Source organism: Malurus melanocephalus, unplaced genomic scaffold (genome assembly GCF_030028575.1).
Source record: "Malurus melanocephalus ecotype Western Australia unplaced genomic scaffold, MMel_1.1 scaffold_255, whole genome shotgun sequence".
Taxonomy (NCBI): Eukaryota; Metazoa; Chordata; class Aves; order Passeriformes; family Maluridae; genus Malurus; species Malurus melanocephalus.
This window is the reverse complement of record NW_026623487.1, coordinates 582,722-601,980: the sequence shown is the minus strand read 5'-3', so window position 1 is coordinate 601,980 and position 19,259 is coordinate 582,722. Positions and strand designations below refer to the sequence as shown.

The window sequence follows — 19,259 nt, the reverse complement described above, 5'->3', positions numbered from 1 at the left end:
TATAGTACTACTGATGCAGGCCTGGTGCTTTGCAGAAAATGATGGTCTCTTCTCTCTGAGGTTTTTAAACCAAATATCTATTTTTCCCTGACATTGCAAATAGAGTGTTAATAATTCTACCTTAAAAGTGCTCTTGTGGTCAGCCATCTGGGATGTTATATGGGAACGCTGCATTTTAATGACTTGTTGCTAATCCTGTGCACTTACCATAGATTTGCTATGCATGAGTATATGATATGTGATCACCTCAGACTGGCGATTGCTTCCTCACTGGCTCTATTTYTCCAGCTCTCAAGAGGTTTCTGCTGTATCCTTTCCTACTACTCAATATGACATGAAACAACTCTGAAAAATGCCTTCAGCCACGGGGTGACCCACTGGCACCAGGCAGCAGCGTGTGACAAGCAGCGGGTCCCTGCCGGGGCTGGCAGCTGATAAGCTGGTTACTGGGATTGGAAAGAGCACCAAAGGACCTGGGGGTGTGGGGAGGAAGGAGCAGTGGAGAGTGCCAAGAGAAAACTGCTTAGTTTGGCAGTTAGAATAAAAGTCACCAAAGAACATGAGACTGGTAGGATTAGCAGAAGTTTTCCTGTGGTTGTGCACAGATCCAGGAAATTATAAGAAGCAGGTAGGCTGCTTGCCATGAGTGGGAGGAAAATCTTACGGCATGAGGCACTTGAAAAAAAAAATATTTAAAAAAAATATAAAATCGTACAAGTGTTTCTTAACATTAGCTGTTCCAGTTGAGGGGGGTTGGTATTTGGATCAGAAGGTTTTCCTTGTAGAGCTGCCGTTTCAAGTGCAGCCAGGTCAGTAGTGATGAAAGCCTGTTGCCATCCAACGGCTGCCCATGGCTGTGTGTAATGAGTTAGTGGTCTCCAGGTGTTTCCAAATGAACCTTTACAGTGTGYCTAACGGCTCCCACCCATGTTGGCAAGCAGAGCACAGAAAGGCAGTGAAAAGTGGGCTGTCAGGACACCTCAGAGGGTGAGCTTTCCTCCTCTCACRGAGTTGCTGCTGTGTGGAGAGCACGTGCTCTGTTCCTGCTGTCCTGCTTGTTCCCTGCACAGAGCGTGTTGCTGTCTTTAGTGACACCCCAGCAGCTCCCACTGGTGCTGTGGGAGCTAAGAGCTGTGATAGATGATGTGTTCTGTCTATGGTTTGAGAGTTTTCTGGGATCTAATCCTCTGCCTGGGAAGATCATACCTGCTTTAAAAGCAGTTTCACCTTGTACTCTGTGTTCAGATCGTTCTACACCGCTGGTAAGTTGTTATATTGAACACAAGCAAATTGCATGTTTGGTTCAGGAGCACCATAGCAAGGCTGAGAGTGGAGATTGGAATCTTCTGCAACCATGTGTGTCCCTTAGAATATGACAGTGAGTGACAAAGCACAGTACACAAGAAAGCCTTCCAAACTTACAAGTGGTCTATGTTCTTTATGATGACTGAAGAAAGCCAAATGTTAATAGGGAACAAGTGCCTCAAAAACAGCAAAGAGTTGATCCTTAATGAATATCTTAAATATGGAAAGCTTTAAAATAATATTAGGTGCATGGTATATATAGTAATACTGGTTTTCCATGTTCTTTCCATCTACCTAAGACTGGCAACTTTTCCTTCTTCCACAGAGAAGCTAATGCACTTTCTGAGTGGTCATTAAAGAAAGAATCAATTAACAATAAGAATATTCTTTTGTTCTCAGCTCCGGGATACTCATGAACTAGTTTGCTAGGAGGCAAAAACTCCCCTGTTGAAAAATCTATGCCTACAGATCTCTCAAGCTGCTTCTCTGATGGCACTGAGAGCCAGAGCATCAGGACACGTCAGGTGTAGCTGTGAGAGAGCTGAGCTGGTGTCTGTGGGACAGAGATAAAGCTGCATTACTGTGCATGTGCAGCAGGATAATCGTGTACTTGAACTTTGCCGCGGGACATCCACCACCAAGAACAAAGAATGAAATATGGGAACAAGTCAGGAGTTTGAAAACCATCTCTCTGGAAACATGATGAATAGCAGTGGTTTCATTTATTCTACTTGAACAAAGGTCCTTTTCTACTTTTAATTTCCCAGCAACGATTATTACCAGTTATTTTTCTTGTAGCTTTGACCACAGTTCGTGGAGATTTTATTAAACATGTTTTTGAAAAGTGAGTCAAAATGCCACTCTTCTCTGATTCTCTTGCAATTCTCTTTCCTCTCCCTCTCCTCTCCCTCTCCTCTCCCTCTCCTCTCCCTCTCCTCTCCTCTTTCTCTCCCTTCTCCTCCCTTTCTCTTTTTTCTTTTTCCCCATGTGAAGCCAGTGTATATTTCCTGTCAAAGATTTTGGTCTAGATAATGCTCTCATGCTATTATTCATAGAATTATTCCAGTGTTTTGCCCTTATCATTGAAAGMGGTTTTGGCCTTTGACATTTCAGAAGATAACATATTTGTTTCAGATCCTGTGCCTTTACATGAAACACTACACTCGTTTTTAGTTCATTTTTAGAAACCTTGAATACTGCATTTAATTGGCAATATGTCCTGCTGCARCTCCTGATGTTGCAAGTTTTCTTGGTGTTTCAGTGACCTGTGAMAGCAGCAGACAACTGAGCATGCGTGCTGCCTTTGCTGGGCTTTGAGGGCTTTCTGCAAAAGGTTTTCCTTTCGATCCCATGTGCACAGTTCTGTTAAAGCCCTTCTCTCCTGCCCAAAGGGGTTTCATATCTCGGAATGTCTYGTGTGTGGACACACATTATCACAGGATTAAAGATCTTGCATTTCTGGGACAGCGTTTCAGAGCCATGGTTTTATGGAGATGCCTGACGGATGCAAGGTTAGAGCAGAGCCTGAGCCTTGGGGCTGGGTGACTTCAGCCACAACAACCCTGTGAACCCCACAAACACTCGAGTGTGCAGATGCAGAGCTGTGGAGGCAATTTCCATCACAAGCATGTTGCTTTGCCAGTTGCTGTTCCAAATTCAAAGTGTGTATCAGTCAGGGTGCTTTTGTGTGTTTCAACTCCACTTCTGCTGCAGTAGCTACAGAAACCCAAAGTTTTACCTCACCAGGCAGAACAAGTGCCCTTTGTTACCTAGACAGATTACAGGTTTTTCTAAAGTCTGCTCTTCATAAAAGCCCAGCTTGAACAGTGGAAATTCTGACTTGCCTCAGATACTGAGGAGACTTTTATAGTTTCAAGTAGCTCCAGGGTTATATTTTAAAAGTTGAATTTCATCACATGTTTCAAGTTTGGTGGAAAAAAAAAAGGCATGATATTTTTAGCAGAAAAAAGTCCCTCCACACCTTTTTTCTTAACAGATGTTTCATCTCAATCATATCCAAACCTCAAAGCACGAGTAGCAGTCAACTTTATTCTCCTGTGGAGAAAGAGATAAAATGTCATTTATTTGGAAGACAAGGCTATTTTTTGTAACCACAACTAGTTTGTGAGTAAAAGCAAATAATAAATGCAGCACTATGGGGTTGTGGAAATGAACCTGAAGCAACATTTCTCCTCTTGAAAGAGCTTGGAGTCCAGCTGCTCTTGTTGGATGGAAAGTCCCAGCCCCCAGTCTACCAAAAAAAATTAAAACTACCAGCAATCAGTTTTTCCTTGCTATATAAATATGATCCAGCAATCCAGGTCCTTTCACCAATAAAATACGTCATCCAGAGTTCTCAACTTTGTATCAAAAAGGATCTAAAACAGTAAAGGTAACATAAAAAGAGGAAAGGAATAGTAGTTGTAAACCAAAATATCCAGAAGTACAAGAGGCACTACCCCAGGAATTTGCAGAGGGCTGTGAGGAGTGGAGAGCATTTCTGAGCCTTGCAGCCAGGGCTGTGCTCAGGGCTCAGTGCTGGCACGGAGCTGACGGGGGAAGCCAAGGCTGGACTCAGCATGAAGGATATTTTTAGGAGGGAGTTAAAGTCTGTCCTAAGGATGTGGAGGCATGAAGCTGAAGTGTGGCGCTGCAGACCCTTGTTTTGCTGTTTCAAGGGGCCTTTAGAGAGTGCGGAGCCATCCGGGTGTGGCGGGACATTGTTGGCAGACGAGTTCAGAGTGATCCTCTCTCTGTGCTGCTGCAGGACCCCTGGGAGCTGCCCTGTCCCAGGCACCTGTGCCCTGCAGGGACAKCTGCACAGACCCCTTAGCACTTAGCTTCTGCTGCCCAGATTTCAAGGTTCTACATCTGAAGGTAAATTCAGAGTGACAGTGGCCAGGACAACATTACAGGATCCTCCACCGAAGGGACAGCTCGAAGTGGGAAGCTGAATCTCGAGTTGTAAACACGTGGTCTCTCTGGAGCAGCAGGAAGGGCTGGCTCCTCCTGTAAGTGTGCTCCAAATCATGCTCAAACCATCTCCTCTTCTGTGTTTGAGCAGTGTGTGGGCTTCCATGTCTGGCTGAGGTCTGTAGGCTGTGCTAATTAACAGGGGTGAGCAGATAACCTGCCTTTGCTCTGTGGGAATTGCTTCTCTGATGAGATCCTGTGTCCTCTCCAGACTTTAGGGGGTTGGGTCAAGCTGTGATGGAATTTATTTCTCTGCATGTTTTGCAGTATGTGATGCATCACCTCARTACCACTCCTCACCCATGCATAAATGTGAAAAGGGAAAGAGACTCATGTGCACATGTATATGCTGGACTATTGGTGTTAATCAGAATAACGCTTTTCTCTTGGTCTGTGGATCAGTCTCCATTCTCCTCCACCTCTCAGAGCAATATGTAGGGCTCTGAACATGGCAACACTGAACCTACTACTGAATATTAACTATTAAAGAGTTGTCAGGTGTGTAACTAATTCATCACAGCCAAAATAATGTTACAGTAATGGAAAACATTGCTCTGCATAAAAGGTTAGCTCTGTGAGGGTCAGAGTGACATTGCTCCTCATGGGAGGCAATTCTGATGAATTGGATATTGCAGTTCAGATACTTTTAGAGGCCCTGTTATCACAGCAAAGGTGGTGGAAACACGATTTTCTTATTGAACATCTAAGTTAGAAGGGAGCAAGTTGATATCAAAGGCGACATTATTAATAAGAGTACCTACTCAGTCTTCATTTGAATAAAGGGTTATGCAGTGGCTGGGTTTTTTCTTCATTTTATTCCCTTGTGAATCTCAGAGGGAAAAAATCCAAAGAGACAAAGGCAAAGGAAATTTAAGATAGAAAATCCTATGTGAATATGCATGTCTGCAGCTTACACTGAGAATGGATTTTTAAAAAGCAAAATTGTTACCAGCTATTAACTAAAATCAGTATATGGCTGTCTTTAGACAAGAGAGATTTTTTTTTCTTTTGTTTTAAGTCACAAGTGATCAGTTGATGTCCCCGTCTGTCACTGTTCAGTTACAGAATTCAACACTTCACAGACCCATTCAGAGCCCCAGGGACATTTAATATTGTTAGAAAGTGGTGAATGCTCCATATGACAGTGACAGTTTTTACTTAAGGAACATTTACCCATGTTAAATGACACAACAGATTGCATCCTGTTCATGTGGGGTTTGATATGTCCASTGATCAAACAAAAATSTTGCTTCTACAGGTATCATCCTGAACTATTCTGACCAAAGCTTATGGAGATTCTTCCCTGTTTCCATGTTCTCTCCTCCCCTYTTTTTTTYTTTYTTTTTTTTTTTTTTTCCTCTAAGATAGGGGTGGGGAATGAGAAATGATCTTCTTTGATCTCCAATGAGGAAGAAAAAAAAGACTGTTCTGTTCAGGCTTTTGGCTAACACAACAAACAGTGTTTAAAATTTAACTTTGCTTAATTAATTAGTAATTCTGTTTAGTGCTGTCTGATCTCCATCCAAAAGGTATTTTGAAGCTTGAGAACTGAACATCAAAGTGTATTGGGTGAAGATGGTCAAGTAAGGCATTTAATCTGGCAGTTTCTGTTGATGAAATACAGCCAGTTGGGGAACTAATTGCAAAAGGGAATCATAATCTGGCAAAATTCAGCAAACTGCCTCCCTTTAGCAAACTCACGAGAGTGTGAGAAATCTAGGCTTAGTGTTTACGCATGCATGAGTTACACCCTAGCTAGCAGAGAGAGACCATATTGTCCTTTGTATCTTCATCTTTAGTACAAAACTTTTTTGTAAGGAAATAGCAAAAAAATCCACCCCACTGTCCCCAATGTAATACCAAAAAAAAAAAAAAAAAACCACCAAAATCTCCAAAGCAAAAAAAGCCAGACATTGATAAAAATGTGTGATTCTGCATCAAGGCTTGGAAATATTTCTACTTAAAAATGTCTACTTTTTGGGATTGGCAAAAGGAATTGAACTCTTAAGGGAGGTGGTATTGCACAGACCTGTATGCTTGATTAAATTTTAGTCAGGAGAGAAACCATTTTCTGAATTTTTTAAGAATTTCAGTTTAGCTATTCCTCAGAGTCCTAGTGGTGTCTTGTCAGAACCATGCCTGAATATCGAAAMCATATTTTGGTTGTCTATTTTTGTTGTTCTGGTTTGTTTTATTTTGTTTRKTTTYTTTTTTTCTTTCATATCAAGCTGMCCCAAGGTCTGAGTCACTCCCCCTCTGCTCTGTCTCCTCCTGGTCAGGTGCTGGCAGCAGATCTTGTGACATTGTGACTTTTATTTTCTCCTGTGGGTGCAATTGAACCTTTATTTTGTGTTCTGACCATCAACAAGAAACCACAAAATAGAAGAACATGACTTATCCCCATGTTTTCAGGTTTGAATACCCACCCCAGATTTTTAGGAGGTGCTACTAGTACAGGTTCCTCTAAATTGGTTTTGACTTGTCCCTCTGGACTTAAAATGGACAATTAATTTCCCTGCAATAAGTTTTGGAGAAGGCAGCTTGATCTTTGTTGTTTTGAAGGATGTGTCTAATTCATCAGCTTCAGCTTTCACACAGGGAAAGCTAAACACAGGCTTTTGGCACTGGCCCAGGATGAGCCTGTTTTTCTGTGCTTGTTCTGGTGGCTGTGGAACAGGAATGTTTCCCTGATCCCATTCTCCCAGCGTTCATTCGCTACTGGAGAAGAGGGCCTTTGTTCAAGCCAAGTTATCTCCATCAGAGATAAATTTCAATCAAATCAGTGGAATAAAACAAAATGTGCTTAATGGGGGTGATGTTTCTTAATCCATGGCCTCCAGGAGAACTTAAAAGTGAAATCTGAATGTGAATGTAATTGYTAATTAAAGGGCTTCTCCTCAATTTAGACTTTCAAACATGGTTGATATTGCTCTGCTTGTTGCACAGTCAGTAAAGGATGTCAGTTATGTTTGTCAAACCTGATTTRCAATGAAAAAAATGTTGGCAGAACCAGATAACTCAGACATCAGAGACTTCAGATAAAATATTGAAATTAATACTCCTTCTGTCCCTTTGGTTCTCATAGTCTCTAAGTTGTGCTGCATCCGCTGGATCTGTAAATTGGAAGAAAAGCCCTTGCCCTGTTGCTGTCCATAGGAATTTCACTGCTGAGCTTGGCCAGCTCTGTCACTCAATTCCACCAGTCAAATATTACTGCTGAAATTCAATTTGACCTGTTRTAGAAGTGCTTATGATCCATGTCTTCACATGTAATTTTTAAATTTTCTTTTTATCCTACGCCCCCACARGTCTCAAGTTCTAGTGTGTGGTTTGTTCTTTTCCCCATGTAGAGATAATTCTGTCCCTTTGTTTCTGGTAATTGTTTAAAAGAATTGCTGTGGAATCCAGTRTATCCAAAATGAGAGGAAGGCTAATGATATTTCACTTCAAAGGTTTGGTTTCATGTATGGCGGGTGCTGACTTTCATAGGTGGTATTTTTGTCAATTCTCCAATTTTACYTTGACTCTGGTTTCTCTCAGTGATGACCCTGACATCGAGATGGGGTTAAGRCATCACTGGTWWTGTCCAGCCATAGTTCACSACTGTGGAATTGCATAGGGTCCTCRATAGTTTTGCMTTTKGARTTCAGGTGATGTCRCAATCACACCCCTTTAGGAATGGCTGTCCTTCCCAAGAGGTTCTGAAGTCGTTTGTTTGTCTGTTTAGCCTGAGTTCTCTTAACTGCTGGGCAAATTTGGAGTTGGAATCCTAGCCTTGGACATTCATCAGAGTTGCACCCRTTGATTCTGTCCTCAAGATCCTGTTAATCCATCTGACTAAAACTGGAAGTGCAGTTGAAAAKCAGAGTGAAACTGCCCTTACTTTGRGAAGGCAGATCATTTGACAAAGAGCCTGGTCCTTTGCTGGAATGAGCCTTTGAGAAATGGGGAATGACATACCACCTGACTGAGGGTGCAAATTTAAACAGTCACTTTTCCATCTGAGTGCAGCTCTATTTTGGTGTTTTCTTTTTGCTCCCTTGTTGTCAGATGCAGGATGGAGGCAAGAGAAAAAATGGGGTTTTTGCCTGAAACTTAGTATTCTATGCTTATTTAATACACAGAGCACAGCAATCAGTTTGCCTCGTTTCTGTGATATTTTGGTGATTCCTATTACCCACTTTCCTTGAGAATTTAAAAAAAAAAAAACCCTGAAAAAGAAGACGTAATTCTTCTGGGAAGAGTCTTAATATCTTTAAACTGGTGTTCATTCTCTCACTCTTTTCCTCCCCCACTTCAATTACGAGCTATTGGGTGGTAGTAATTAACAATTGTAGAGAGAAACATCTGCTAGTACACTTAAGCCAGTCAGTTTGTTTTTCRTGAAAGAATGGTATTTCACAATTTTTCCAAGTTAATATTTTTCCTTTATTGTCTTTCCAATTTCAAATATTGTCCAGACGCATTTTTATAGTGTCTTAAGGTTATAGAAGTGAATACAAGACCATTAATAATGAACAAGAAAAGAATACAATAAAGAAAACATATGTAATATTTCAATTCATGAAACATTCTGTTAGGGAACATTGTTTTTGAGAGCATATGGTTATTCCCATGAGAAGCAATACATATACTTTTTTTCCCCTCCAGTTTTGGATTCCCACAACAAGGGTATGTTTCTTTGTGTATTTGTCTGTGTAGCATGTTCTTTTTGTCAGGACTTGTTATCTGACCTGGGAGGTAAGTAAGTATTTTTGCACAGATGATGCATTGTTTGCAGACCTATTTCTGATGGCCTAGACTTTGGAAACACAAGTCTATTAATTCTCCACACTCCTTTGAGATAGCTATCTTGTCTGGTCTAGTTTAATATCATTGGCAGGGCTGAAAGGAAGTTCACATTGTGAATATATCTGAGCCTTGGCATGCGGCTCACTGGTGGATCTCTGTTTACAGGCTGCCAGTTTTAACTGTCCCAAGCAGACATTCTCATTTTATTTATAAGTAGGCTCTGCATGTGTTTGTATCCCTCATGAAACTGAGCACATGTCAATAGTCRAAACTAAGTATAGCAGCAAGATGCCAAACACTTCTCCTTCTCTTCTCAGACAAAACAGAATGTATTTTTAAATGTTCATTGGRTTTGGGTAAGGCACATGGGGATATATGCACAGACATAYTATTTGATCACTTGTAAATACTACYTTAATWTCTCCATASTCCCCCTAAAAGTTTCCTCAGTTGGATTTCATTTTTTCTTTGCTGAATGAAACTTGACATCAGGATGAGATCACCAGATTTCCCCATTTCATCTGAGTTCCAAAATGAGTAACTGATTTCAAAGGGTAATTCCCTGGAGCAGCAAGGCCAATAAGTTCTTCRGATCAAAGGTCAGCAAAGCTCAAAGAGGATAATTTCTGGCATACAGTATTTAAACTCTCCCAAGGAGTGTACTTCAAGATGTATCCCCTCCTTCTGCAATAGCTGAACCCTTGTTTTTTGAGAAGACTAATTTGTCAGTGCACATTTTTTCCTCTGTTACATAAATTATACATTAAAGTGAAAGCTTCCTATCTGGACACATGAACTGTAGATCCAGAAAGGTTATTGAAGGTGCAGGGAAGGGCTGCTCCTGAAAGCAGAGGGTGACTCTGTGCTGCTCCTCCCTGAAGCACCTGCTGGGCTGGGCAACTCTGGGACATGCAGTGGCTGTCAGCACCGTGCAGGAGCGTGTGGTGGAAGGGAGGGAATGCTCTGTAARAGACTTTGTTTGGGCAGAAAACCCAACAAAGAGTGCTGTGTGGGGAATAGTCGCCTTGTGCAGGATCTGCCTCACGTTCTGTGCCTGGTGCAGCCTGCCATGCCAGTGYCGTTTGGGATGCTGGCCCTCAACAGATAAAAGATCACTGTAGAAGCCTTTTGGCCATTATTATACTTTTAAACTTTTAAAAGATTGTGTGGTAACTGAAGTGATTTTTTTTTTTTCCAAATGGTTGTTCACTGTCCCAGCAAAGCTAGGGGTYATAGCAGCCCAGCTTTCATTTGTTTCCCATTCCCTAGAACAAGATTGTGAGGGGCTGCAAAAGCCTCTATTACACATATTTCTCTCCAGGTTATAACTGTGTTTGTGAAGAACCAATCACTGGTACAAATGAGGCACTGAAAATCTAGGGGTGTGGCTCTGCAGAACCACTATCAGTGTAATTGTCCTGGTTAGGAAGGCCCAGGTCACCTTTCCATTTCTTGTTGGTTTTAGAATGAAACAACAAAGCTCTGGGCTGAAGTAGACAAACAAATGTTGTCATTTGTTGTATGTGGGTCTTTTTGTGCCTTTTTGACCTTCCAGCAATGTGGAGTRGTATTTATGGGCAAAGTGAGTACAAAGCAAATGGCACTTGGTCAGATACACTTCAAAGTTATGTATTAGAAATAATATTTCTTTTAATAGCTGTCTTACCAATGATAACCACTATGCAAAAACCTCCTAGGAAACAGTCCCTGCTCATCCAATAACGCCACATTAAAAGAATTAGGGAAGAAGCTGTGAAGCAGCTTGGTCTTTCTTTTGTCTGACCTCCCTACTTGGTTTGTGTTTGGTGTAAGGAATCCTGACATGACACTTGGASTAGAAATCAAAGTGTATCAGCATCTCAGTATGTGTATAGTAAACACATTGCATTCATGTAATGCAAATTACATGTGTGTGTTGGGAAGCTGGTATTAGTATAACATCAAAACCAGCAGTAAGTATGAAAGTCGGGAAATTCCAAAGATCAGGATTTCTACATTGTTCCCCTTTCTTTACTGTGTATCCATCTTGCATAGCATACTACAGTTTTGAAAACAAACAAAAATAACACAATAATGTTAAATTTAAACAAATAAACGAGACTAGAAAATGTGATACCTATTGCAATGTGGCAATGTGAATGTTATGGCAGAAAAATTCTGGAATTTCTGAGAGAATAAAGCTATGGTAATGGGAGTTGTGGGGATTTTTGGGGTGTGTATTTATTGTTGCTGGTTGGCTGGTTTTTTTTAAGTGATTTTTTTTATATTTTAAACATGAAAGAAAGTCCTGGGAAATGGCTAATAGAGTATCTTAATTTCTAGCATGTTAGTGACTTGCTTTCCTGGGAGAATGCTTGGGAGGCAGCTCAACAGTGTGGAACTCCAGGAGAGCCAGTAAACCCAGTTTGAAATGGGTCACCCTGAACTGGAGGGCACCATGCCACCTTTTTTGTAAGGAATCTGACTTGATTGAGCTGGCRCTTAATGAGATGCTGCTTACAAAGGCACCCCCAAGAAACTGTTCCTACTTAGCGTTAGGATAAAGGCTTTAAGCAAATAGTGCAGTGCAAGAGAAGAAAATGCTGACTTTAGGACCCATGTTCTTGCAATGTTGCTGGGTTTGGGAGTATTGGAAGGATTGCTGCTGTATGTAAGGGAGTACGGGCATAACATTGTTGTCAGAGGTGTGTGGATGTATAAAAAATCATCTGAAAAGTCTGAGAGTAGGGTTGAAAAGTCTGTGTATGTTTTTATAATGCTAATGAATATCGAATTGGTTTTCTTCAGATATAGAGTTTCATCATGTGCAAGGCTAAATGCCCCTGCAGGAGCCAAAGGAGCAACTATTAAGTTCTAGGCATTGTTTTTAATCCACATGAGAAGCATATATCTTTCTGTTATATGTYTGATATATGTTATGATAAGTTGGGATAGATATTAATGTTGATGCTCTTATGAGTCTTATTGATTTATATAAGTGCCTGATGTTTTAACTTGAAGCTTGAGTGAAATATGCTTTTTCATGCATTGAAAAAATTCTGCTTAACCTTTTTGGCAGGTTGTGTTACCTTCTTGGAAGGTACTAAGCTTTGTGTGTGTTTGAAGAGTGAAACTGGAGCAGAATGAGGACTTTGTTTCAGCTTCATTACTTCACTCACTGCTGGTGAATGTGATGGGTTCTTGCAAAATGTCAGAAACTTTCAATATTTCACAAATTATTCAACTTATTTGCAGTAACAGTACTGCTATTTTATATTCTCATAATACCATGTTTGAACTTCCTGTGACTCTAGTGATGTTTGTAGGAGAGGCTGTGTACCAAAAGCTGTTGGTAGATTGTCTGCTGAAATTATCCCAGATGTGTAGTGAACACAAAAGCAAATCAAGTATAATGATCCTCTCATACAAGTTTGCTGATATCAATTTCACCCTAAATATAAAGACAGATTTGCAAATACGAGACTGCTTTGACATTTCCTTATAAGCATTTTTTCTTAAATATGCTTTTCACAGTGGCTTTGCCTCCAGAGAAGACAGATGGAGTTTGCAGTGGAGATGAAAAGAAAGCAGAAAAAGAAAGTGACACACGCACAAGTTGCAAGAAGCAACTGAAATTTGAAGTAAGTCCTTTGTATTTTAAAGTTTCACTGTACTGACATAATTATGGAAGAAAAATAACCTGTGGACCAAATAGTGTCATTTGATGCATGTTTATTGCTCCCAATGTTTGTAATGGGTACGGGAAGCAGCAGAACTGGCACAAATCAGTGCCTTTGTACTGGTGCTCCTTATGAAGTGATTAGTGACATTTATTTCTAGGTTTGGAGGAAATCAAGTCATGATTATTCCTCTGTAGGATCTGAAATTTATAGTAAGAAGAAGGTTTCAGTATAATCCTTTATCTGTTATGACACTTTCCACATTATCAAATCTTCAGACTGACTTTCACGGACTAATGCTCTTGGTTAAGTCTGCCTGACATAAAAGATGCTTGAGAAAGCTTCTGCAATAATTGGTCTTCTGTGCCCAGGTCACCAAAGTGAAATAACCCTGACCTGCTACACGGGAAATCCATCTGATCRTGTGGCAGGAGGAAAAGGAGGGTGATGAGTCCCATGGGTTATTTCATTATTGACTTACAAACAGCATATAACTGCCCGACATTGTGTATAGTTGGCAGATTTTGTTTCTCTAGGGAGAGTTTTCAGAAATATGAGTATGGAAACATGCAGTTATCCAGCTAGTGGGTTGTCTGTCTTGGTGAGGTGGAAGATATTCTGGTACCAGCAAGAAACAGCACAACTACTCCTCTCTGCACTCCAGCAGATATGGCAAACTTCTGCCTTTCGGTGCTGTCAGTCTCTCACAGTAATGAGCTTTGTGTTTCTTCARTTGCTGTTTAAAAGACCGTGCAGCCACCTTGCAGCATGGCTCAAGTGTTCTTTCCCTTCTCAGTCTGGTACAATTGATTTTTTRCTGTTTTAAGGCTGTTTAAGGGCAGGTAGGTTTCTCATGGGTAGTTCAGGTGTTGCTTTCCCCCTCTCCCTCCTTKTCCCCCTGCACAGTGATAACTCTTTTTCTAGGCACATTTTATATTCTACCTCGAGTAGCAGACATTTGCAGACAGGAAAGGCATGATAAATTGCAATTAACAGTGCCTTGACATTTGAACGTTGGAGGACACCTGTCAACATGGTTGGTRCCAGAGAAGCTGGAACTGCACTGCACCAGCAAAGTCTGCATTTGTTCCCAAGTAGTTCTTGGCATGCCATAAAGGTTAGCACTTGGTTCTAGGCACCGTGACTAATGCAGGGAAGGTTTCCATGGCTCTTAACTAAGCAGAGCACATCCTCACATAAAGATGTTATGTTAGGCAGTGTGGGAYAGGGAAGTATTAATATGTGGCAAGAAACCAAGTATTGATATTTTTTTCCCTTGTTCTGGAAATGAAAGTTTTCCAGCAATGTAAGCTGGGAGCTAAGAGACTGGTAAATGCTTCAAAGGTATAAAAGAATCAGAAACGCAAGTGTTGCGACAAGAGAGGTCTAAATCTGAGGTGAAAGTGATTTGGCTTTTAAAGGTGCCGGGAATGTTTATGTAATACGAAACTGTGTTTCCACAGTGGAGTGTGGGGCACTTGGCAGCTCTCAGCCGGGCTTGTTACAACTGAGAGGAGACTGCCTTTGAACTCGGCAGGGGACGGGTACCCATAACTGCTGTAGGGAATTGGTTTCAAGTCARAAGATCAACCAGGTATTTTGAGGTCTATCACGCTGAAGCTATTTGGAGCTRTTTATTTTACTTGCATACAGTGACTTTCATTTTAATTGCACTGTAACTTCTCTGTTTTGCCTTTTTGTGGCTCGGGATAATTCTGATTGCACAGACCTCGAGAGACAGCAAATGATTTGCACCCAGGTGACTGGAGTCAGTCAAAGTGCATCCTTTGTTCTCGACTGTAGTTTGGGGATTTTTTTCCCCTTTAACAAATTGATTCTTTCATGCTTTTCACAGATCACACTCTCACTTACAGAAGCACAGTTAAAACAGGGAGCAGGCGCTGCTCCCGGGTCGTTCTTGCCAAGGCAGGCTCCATTTCAGGAGCTCCAGTGGCACGGTGTTGTACTGCAGTAACTCTACAGCCTTTGCCTGTCAGATATGTGTGTGGAAGGCAGGTTTGTGTGCTGGGCATTGTGGCCATGCTGCACTGACCCTCACTCCTGGCCCCTGGTGTGCCCCTCGTTCTGCGAGTGCTTCTGTTGCCTTCCTCTCCCTGAGTGGAGCACACTTGTTCTTCTCATTTTTTAGTGCAGAACCAATCCTGCAATGTTCCAAGAGCTGCAGGGGAACAGTTTTCTTGTACCTTTTTCTGTTTTCCACAGTGTAGTAGAAAACACGTTGTGAATTCCCTGAAGCCTAGCCCAGAGAGTTAGGAGTGTTATGTGATTGTGATGGGATCCCTTCGTTGTGGTGTACAGGGGCCTCTCCGGGACAATTCCCAAAATCTTCCTCCCACAARGGAGGGAGGAAGGAAGAAAGCAAGCAGCCTCCTTGTGCAGAGAGTGTCCACTGCAAACAGGCCTTTTGCTTTAGGTAATCAGCTGCTCTTTGCATGTTTCTTAGGAATTGCAATGTGATGTGTCTGTAGAGGAAGATAACAGGCAAGAATGGACCTTCACACTGTATGACTTTGATAACAACGGAAGAGTCACACGTGAGGTAAGCAAAGTACAGCTGCCCCTTCATGTGCGGCGTTTGCTAACAAGAGAAGAGTTTTTATAACAGGAACATTTTTTCTGCTCTGAAGTAGGGGTGTCCTGCCAACTTAAACAGCAGTTTCCGTGGACCCATCCCTCCTAGTAACAATCCCACCAGTAGCTGACTGTTTTCAGATGTACTGTACCGTTTTTTAAGCTGGTTGTTGTTTAATACCTGAGATTAGCCTTTGAGAAATAGTGTTGGCMTTTGAGGAAGAAAAATGTCTGAAACAACTGACCAGCTAAACACATTGTCAAAATAAACCCCTGCAAATGTATATTGTTCTGGCTTCTCTCCTGCTTTTCAGAGTTAAGCTAACTAAATAGCAAGGTTGCTTGCTGACATTCTTTCCAATAGTTCTAACTATACTGTTCTATTGTTTTCATGAATATTGGGCTGATCTCTGCCTTTTCCCTCCAAGTATAAATAACTAATGCTGTTCTCTGGAGGACCATAAAGAATGGCTGTCAAAGCATACCTGTGTGTATTTTTTATTATCAGGATGTCTTCAAGTCATATTTGCTATGCAAATGAGAAGCCAAATAAGAGGATRTACAGATTAGGATGTAGTCCTTTATGAGAAATATTTCTGCCCAAATTGAATAATACTTCTTCTAGAAAAATGTCTTGAGATTTACTGCTGTGTGCTGTCATTGATTTYTGTGATGTGTGTTTACTGGCTCCCATGCCTTTAGATAATCAACTCAAAATCAAAGRCTTTTTCTCTCTTAGATCTAATGCTGGTGCCTGTGACAATTGCTAAAAACTGTTTGAAGGCAATAGGGCAAATGCTGAAAGTGTWGAGGCCTTAGATACCAACTCTGGGCAGAATTTGTTCCTTGTAAGTCTGAAGCAAATTTCTTTTGACATTGCCAAATGTGGTGGTTGTCCAGGGTTTTTAATAAGTATTTGAACATCATTGCAAGGCTATTTTTGTTGTCTCTACTCTGACAGTGCTTTGAATAGTCAAGTGAAATCTGTGCCCCTCATGCATGAGGACAAGMAGATGAAAAGTTACAGGCCAAGTCCAGAGTTTCAAATAGGAAGATGAGATAGAGRGGGAGGGCAGGAGGGAGGGGTGAGGTCAGGAAGCAGTATTGTATTTGTTAATGTTTGGGGAAAAGAGACTAGAAAAATGAAATAACTTGCTTGAAGTCTCACCAGAACCGAGTGGCAGATTGAATCCGGGTCTTTCACGACCCAAGGCTAAGTCTTCATTAAAAGATAATCATGACTCTCCAAAATAGGGGAAAAACACACAAAACCCAAACCTACACACATGGGTGTCTTTTACAGTAAGTCATGGTATTCCTATTAATGTCAGTGGGAGTTCCATGTGCAGAACATAACAAGAATATGCTTTCAACTATGTACATAATAATTATTTGTGATTATGTGGTACACCAAAAAGCTTAATTTGACTGTACTYTGAGAATATGTTACAGCCAAATTCTACCTCTCCCTGCTGCAAGAGCAGACTACAGCTTAACTGAAACCAAATCTGTGCAGGGATTGAACATTGTACTACTCTGAGGCCTGGAGGTTGCTACATTCAGGCTTGAACCTCTGCCAAAAAAAAAATTCTTTTAACCAAGGGACCAAATAGGTTGATAATTTTCAGCTCTTTATGTGTGACCAAAGATAGAAACAAGTGGTGTGCACCACTGCAGATCTTCCCATTTATGCCACACACTTCTTTTGCAAACTGTTCCAGGGCCATTTGTACAAGCCATCTTCTTGGTTACCTTCTGTTGAATCCAGGTGCAATTTATGAGGGKTTTTTTGAGCAAAAATGACCAACAATAGCAGCTCATAGATAATCCTGACCACAAAGAAGGATTTTTAGTCTCTTAATATGACAGAATTTCTTGTTCTATTGGTCACTGGGAGGGGGTAAACGTAGTGTGCCTGATGCTGTCCTTTGCTAAGCAACTCTGCTCCTGTTCCAGCAAATGACTTAAYGAGGGGGAACATTAAACATTTGAATAGTTTCAATTAAGATGAATAAGAGACATGTTTTCAGTTAAAAGTATGTGAAGTACATTGMTGGATCAGGGACAGAATGGCAGTCTGAGGAGGAGGCTGAGCTGTACCAGTGCCCTTTAGTGAGCTGATGAAAATGCATTCAGAACCAGTCAGCTTTTCTTAACAAAGGTCTKGTGTTCTGGTGAGAAAAGCTTAATATGGACCTTTTCTCCTTCTTGGAAAATTTTCCTTTAATGTCTCCTGGATTTATAGCTGAATTTAACAGAGAAATGAATTTTTTTGTTAGTTTTTTACCAGTAGACCTGGAGGTGCTTTACAAAAAGAAGTCAGTATTATTATTCTTGCTTTTCACAACTTTGTAAAAGTGACACTGGAAAGGAAGTGCTTGCCCACCCACATCCATTTCATTTGATTCAAAATYATTGTGTTTAAAACTTTGGACCTCATGTCCATAGAGTTTTCAGGGAAATCTTCAGTGTTAAATGAGGTTTGTAAGAGACACACAGCTGGGAAGAAGGTTTTTTTTTTTAATGGACTGAATGTTTTTTTTTTTTTTTACATTTAAGTGTTTAAAAATTGTAAATAAGGTGTGTATTTAGTTGATACAATTTCCCTTGGGTTCTACAGAGTGACAGATCATTGCAAAAGCATTCAAATTCCATTGTAGTGAAATTTCTTCTGGATTTTAACAACATCTTTGGAACTTAATGCTGCTTTGATTTCTTCCTAGAGTCTGTATGACTTATTCTGTAGTGCTCATAATTAGAAATTCACATCTAGTCATGCTTCTTGAAGAGATACACCCATTATGAAAGGATAATTATTGGGATGGCAAATTATAAATTAGCATTTCTGTGTGTTATTAAACTAGTGCTTTTTTGTCATAAAGATGACCAGTTTTCCGTCCTTTCTGGTTTAGTGCGAGATAACTTTTCCTGCTCTAATATGTATTTTACAAAAGTTGGCTAATACTGTTTCCCTTCATTCCATAAGCCATAAGAGGACAATTCATTATGTAGAGCAGGCCTTTTCAGAGCTGACAGCTGCGCTGTAATTATCTTCATGCGAATATTTGTAATCGGACTTGAAACTTAGATAATTGAACTAATGTGTTTTGATCCATGAGGTTTTATATTGAGCTCTCTGAATGTAATTATACTTCATAAACACTGTTTTTTTTTATATAATCAGTTCTTCCTTGTAAAATTGAGTTTCTTTGGTGAGAGGCTGCACARGAATAAGCACACAAGAAAGTTGCTTGTCAGGACAAAAAAAAAAGAAAAGGAATTTCTTCTAGAGCAGCTTTTGAGCAGATAGCAAGTGAAGCTCCTTTCACRTTCCAAATAAAAATGATTCAAAAATGTATGTGATCAAACAGAGCTGATGTTGCAATAAAAACATCCTGCTGTATGTAGAAATCAGACTACAAAGTACAAATGAGACATTTGTATTTATCTTTTTCCAAGGGAAAGGTAATGAACTGATATTGATGTTTCTCTTCATGCATTTTTAATGCTGAAAATGTTCTTTGTGTCTTACATTAAATACCCAATTTTTTCTCTTATGTTTCCTTTGTGTCTTGTTYTTTCCCTTTTTAGTTTTTTTGCTCCTATCCTCTGATGAATAAAATGGTTTGAGGTTACATCTGCATTCAGAGCTCAGCACCAASTCATTGACTTGGGGAAGGATATTGRCTTTTTTGGGGCAACCATTTATCAGCRTGACCCTTATCTTGAAGTTTTTTGGTTGTCACTGTGTTTGTCAGCTTTGTATTAACTCAGGGTATAGAAAGAACAGTTAAACCAATGGATAGAAGGGCASTGCCTGTCTGTATCAGTGGCCATCATTTCAACTGCTAGAAATGGTGACTTAATGTCAAATAGAAATATTAATGGAAAATACGACTTTCTCTTTTGGTTTTAAGGAGAGTCAAAGAATTCTCTCTC

The 19,259-nt window shown here is 40.4% G+C and overlaps 1 protein-coding gene across 3 annotated transcripts in view; it reads left to right on the top strand.

Annotated features, from left to right (window-relative positions):
* Positions 1 to 19,259, top strand: part of NKD1 (NKD inhibitor of WNT signaling pathway 1) — a 107,286-nt gene that overhangs the window by 73,460 nt on the left and 14,567 nt on the right. For 2 of the 3 annotated variants that reach the window (XM_057375685.1, XM_057375687.1), the window contains 2 exons: positions 12,583 to 12,689; positions 15,193 to 15,288. In XM_057375685.1, coding sequence (XP_057231668.1) covers positions 12,583 to 12,689; positions 15,193 to 15,288 — 203 coding nt within the window. The remainder of the gene's footprint in view (positions 1 to 12,582; positions 12,690 to 15,192; positions 15,289 to 19,259) is intronic. The other variant, XM_057375686.1, reaches the window with a different exon arrangement.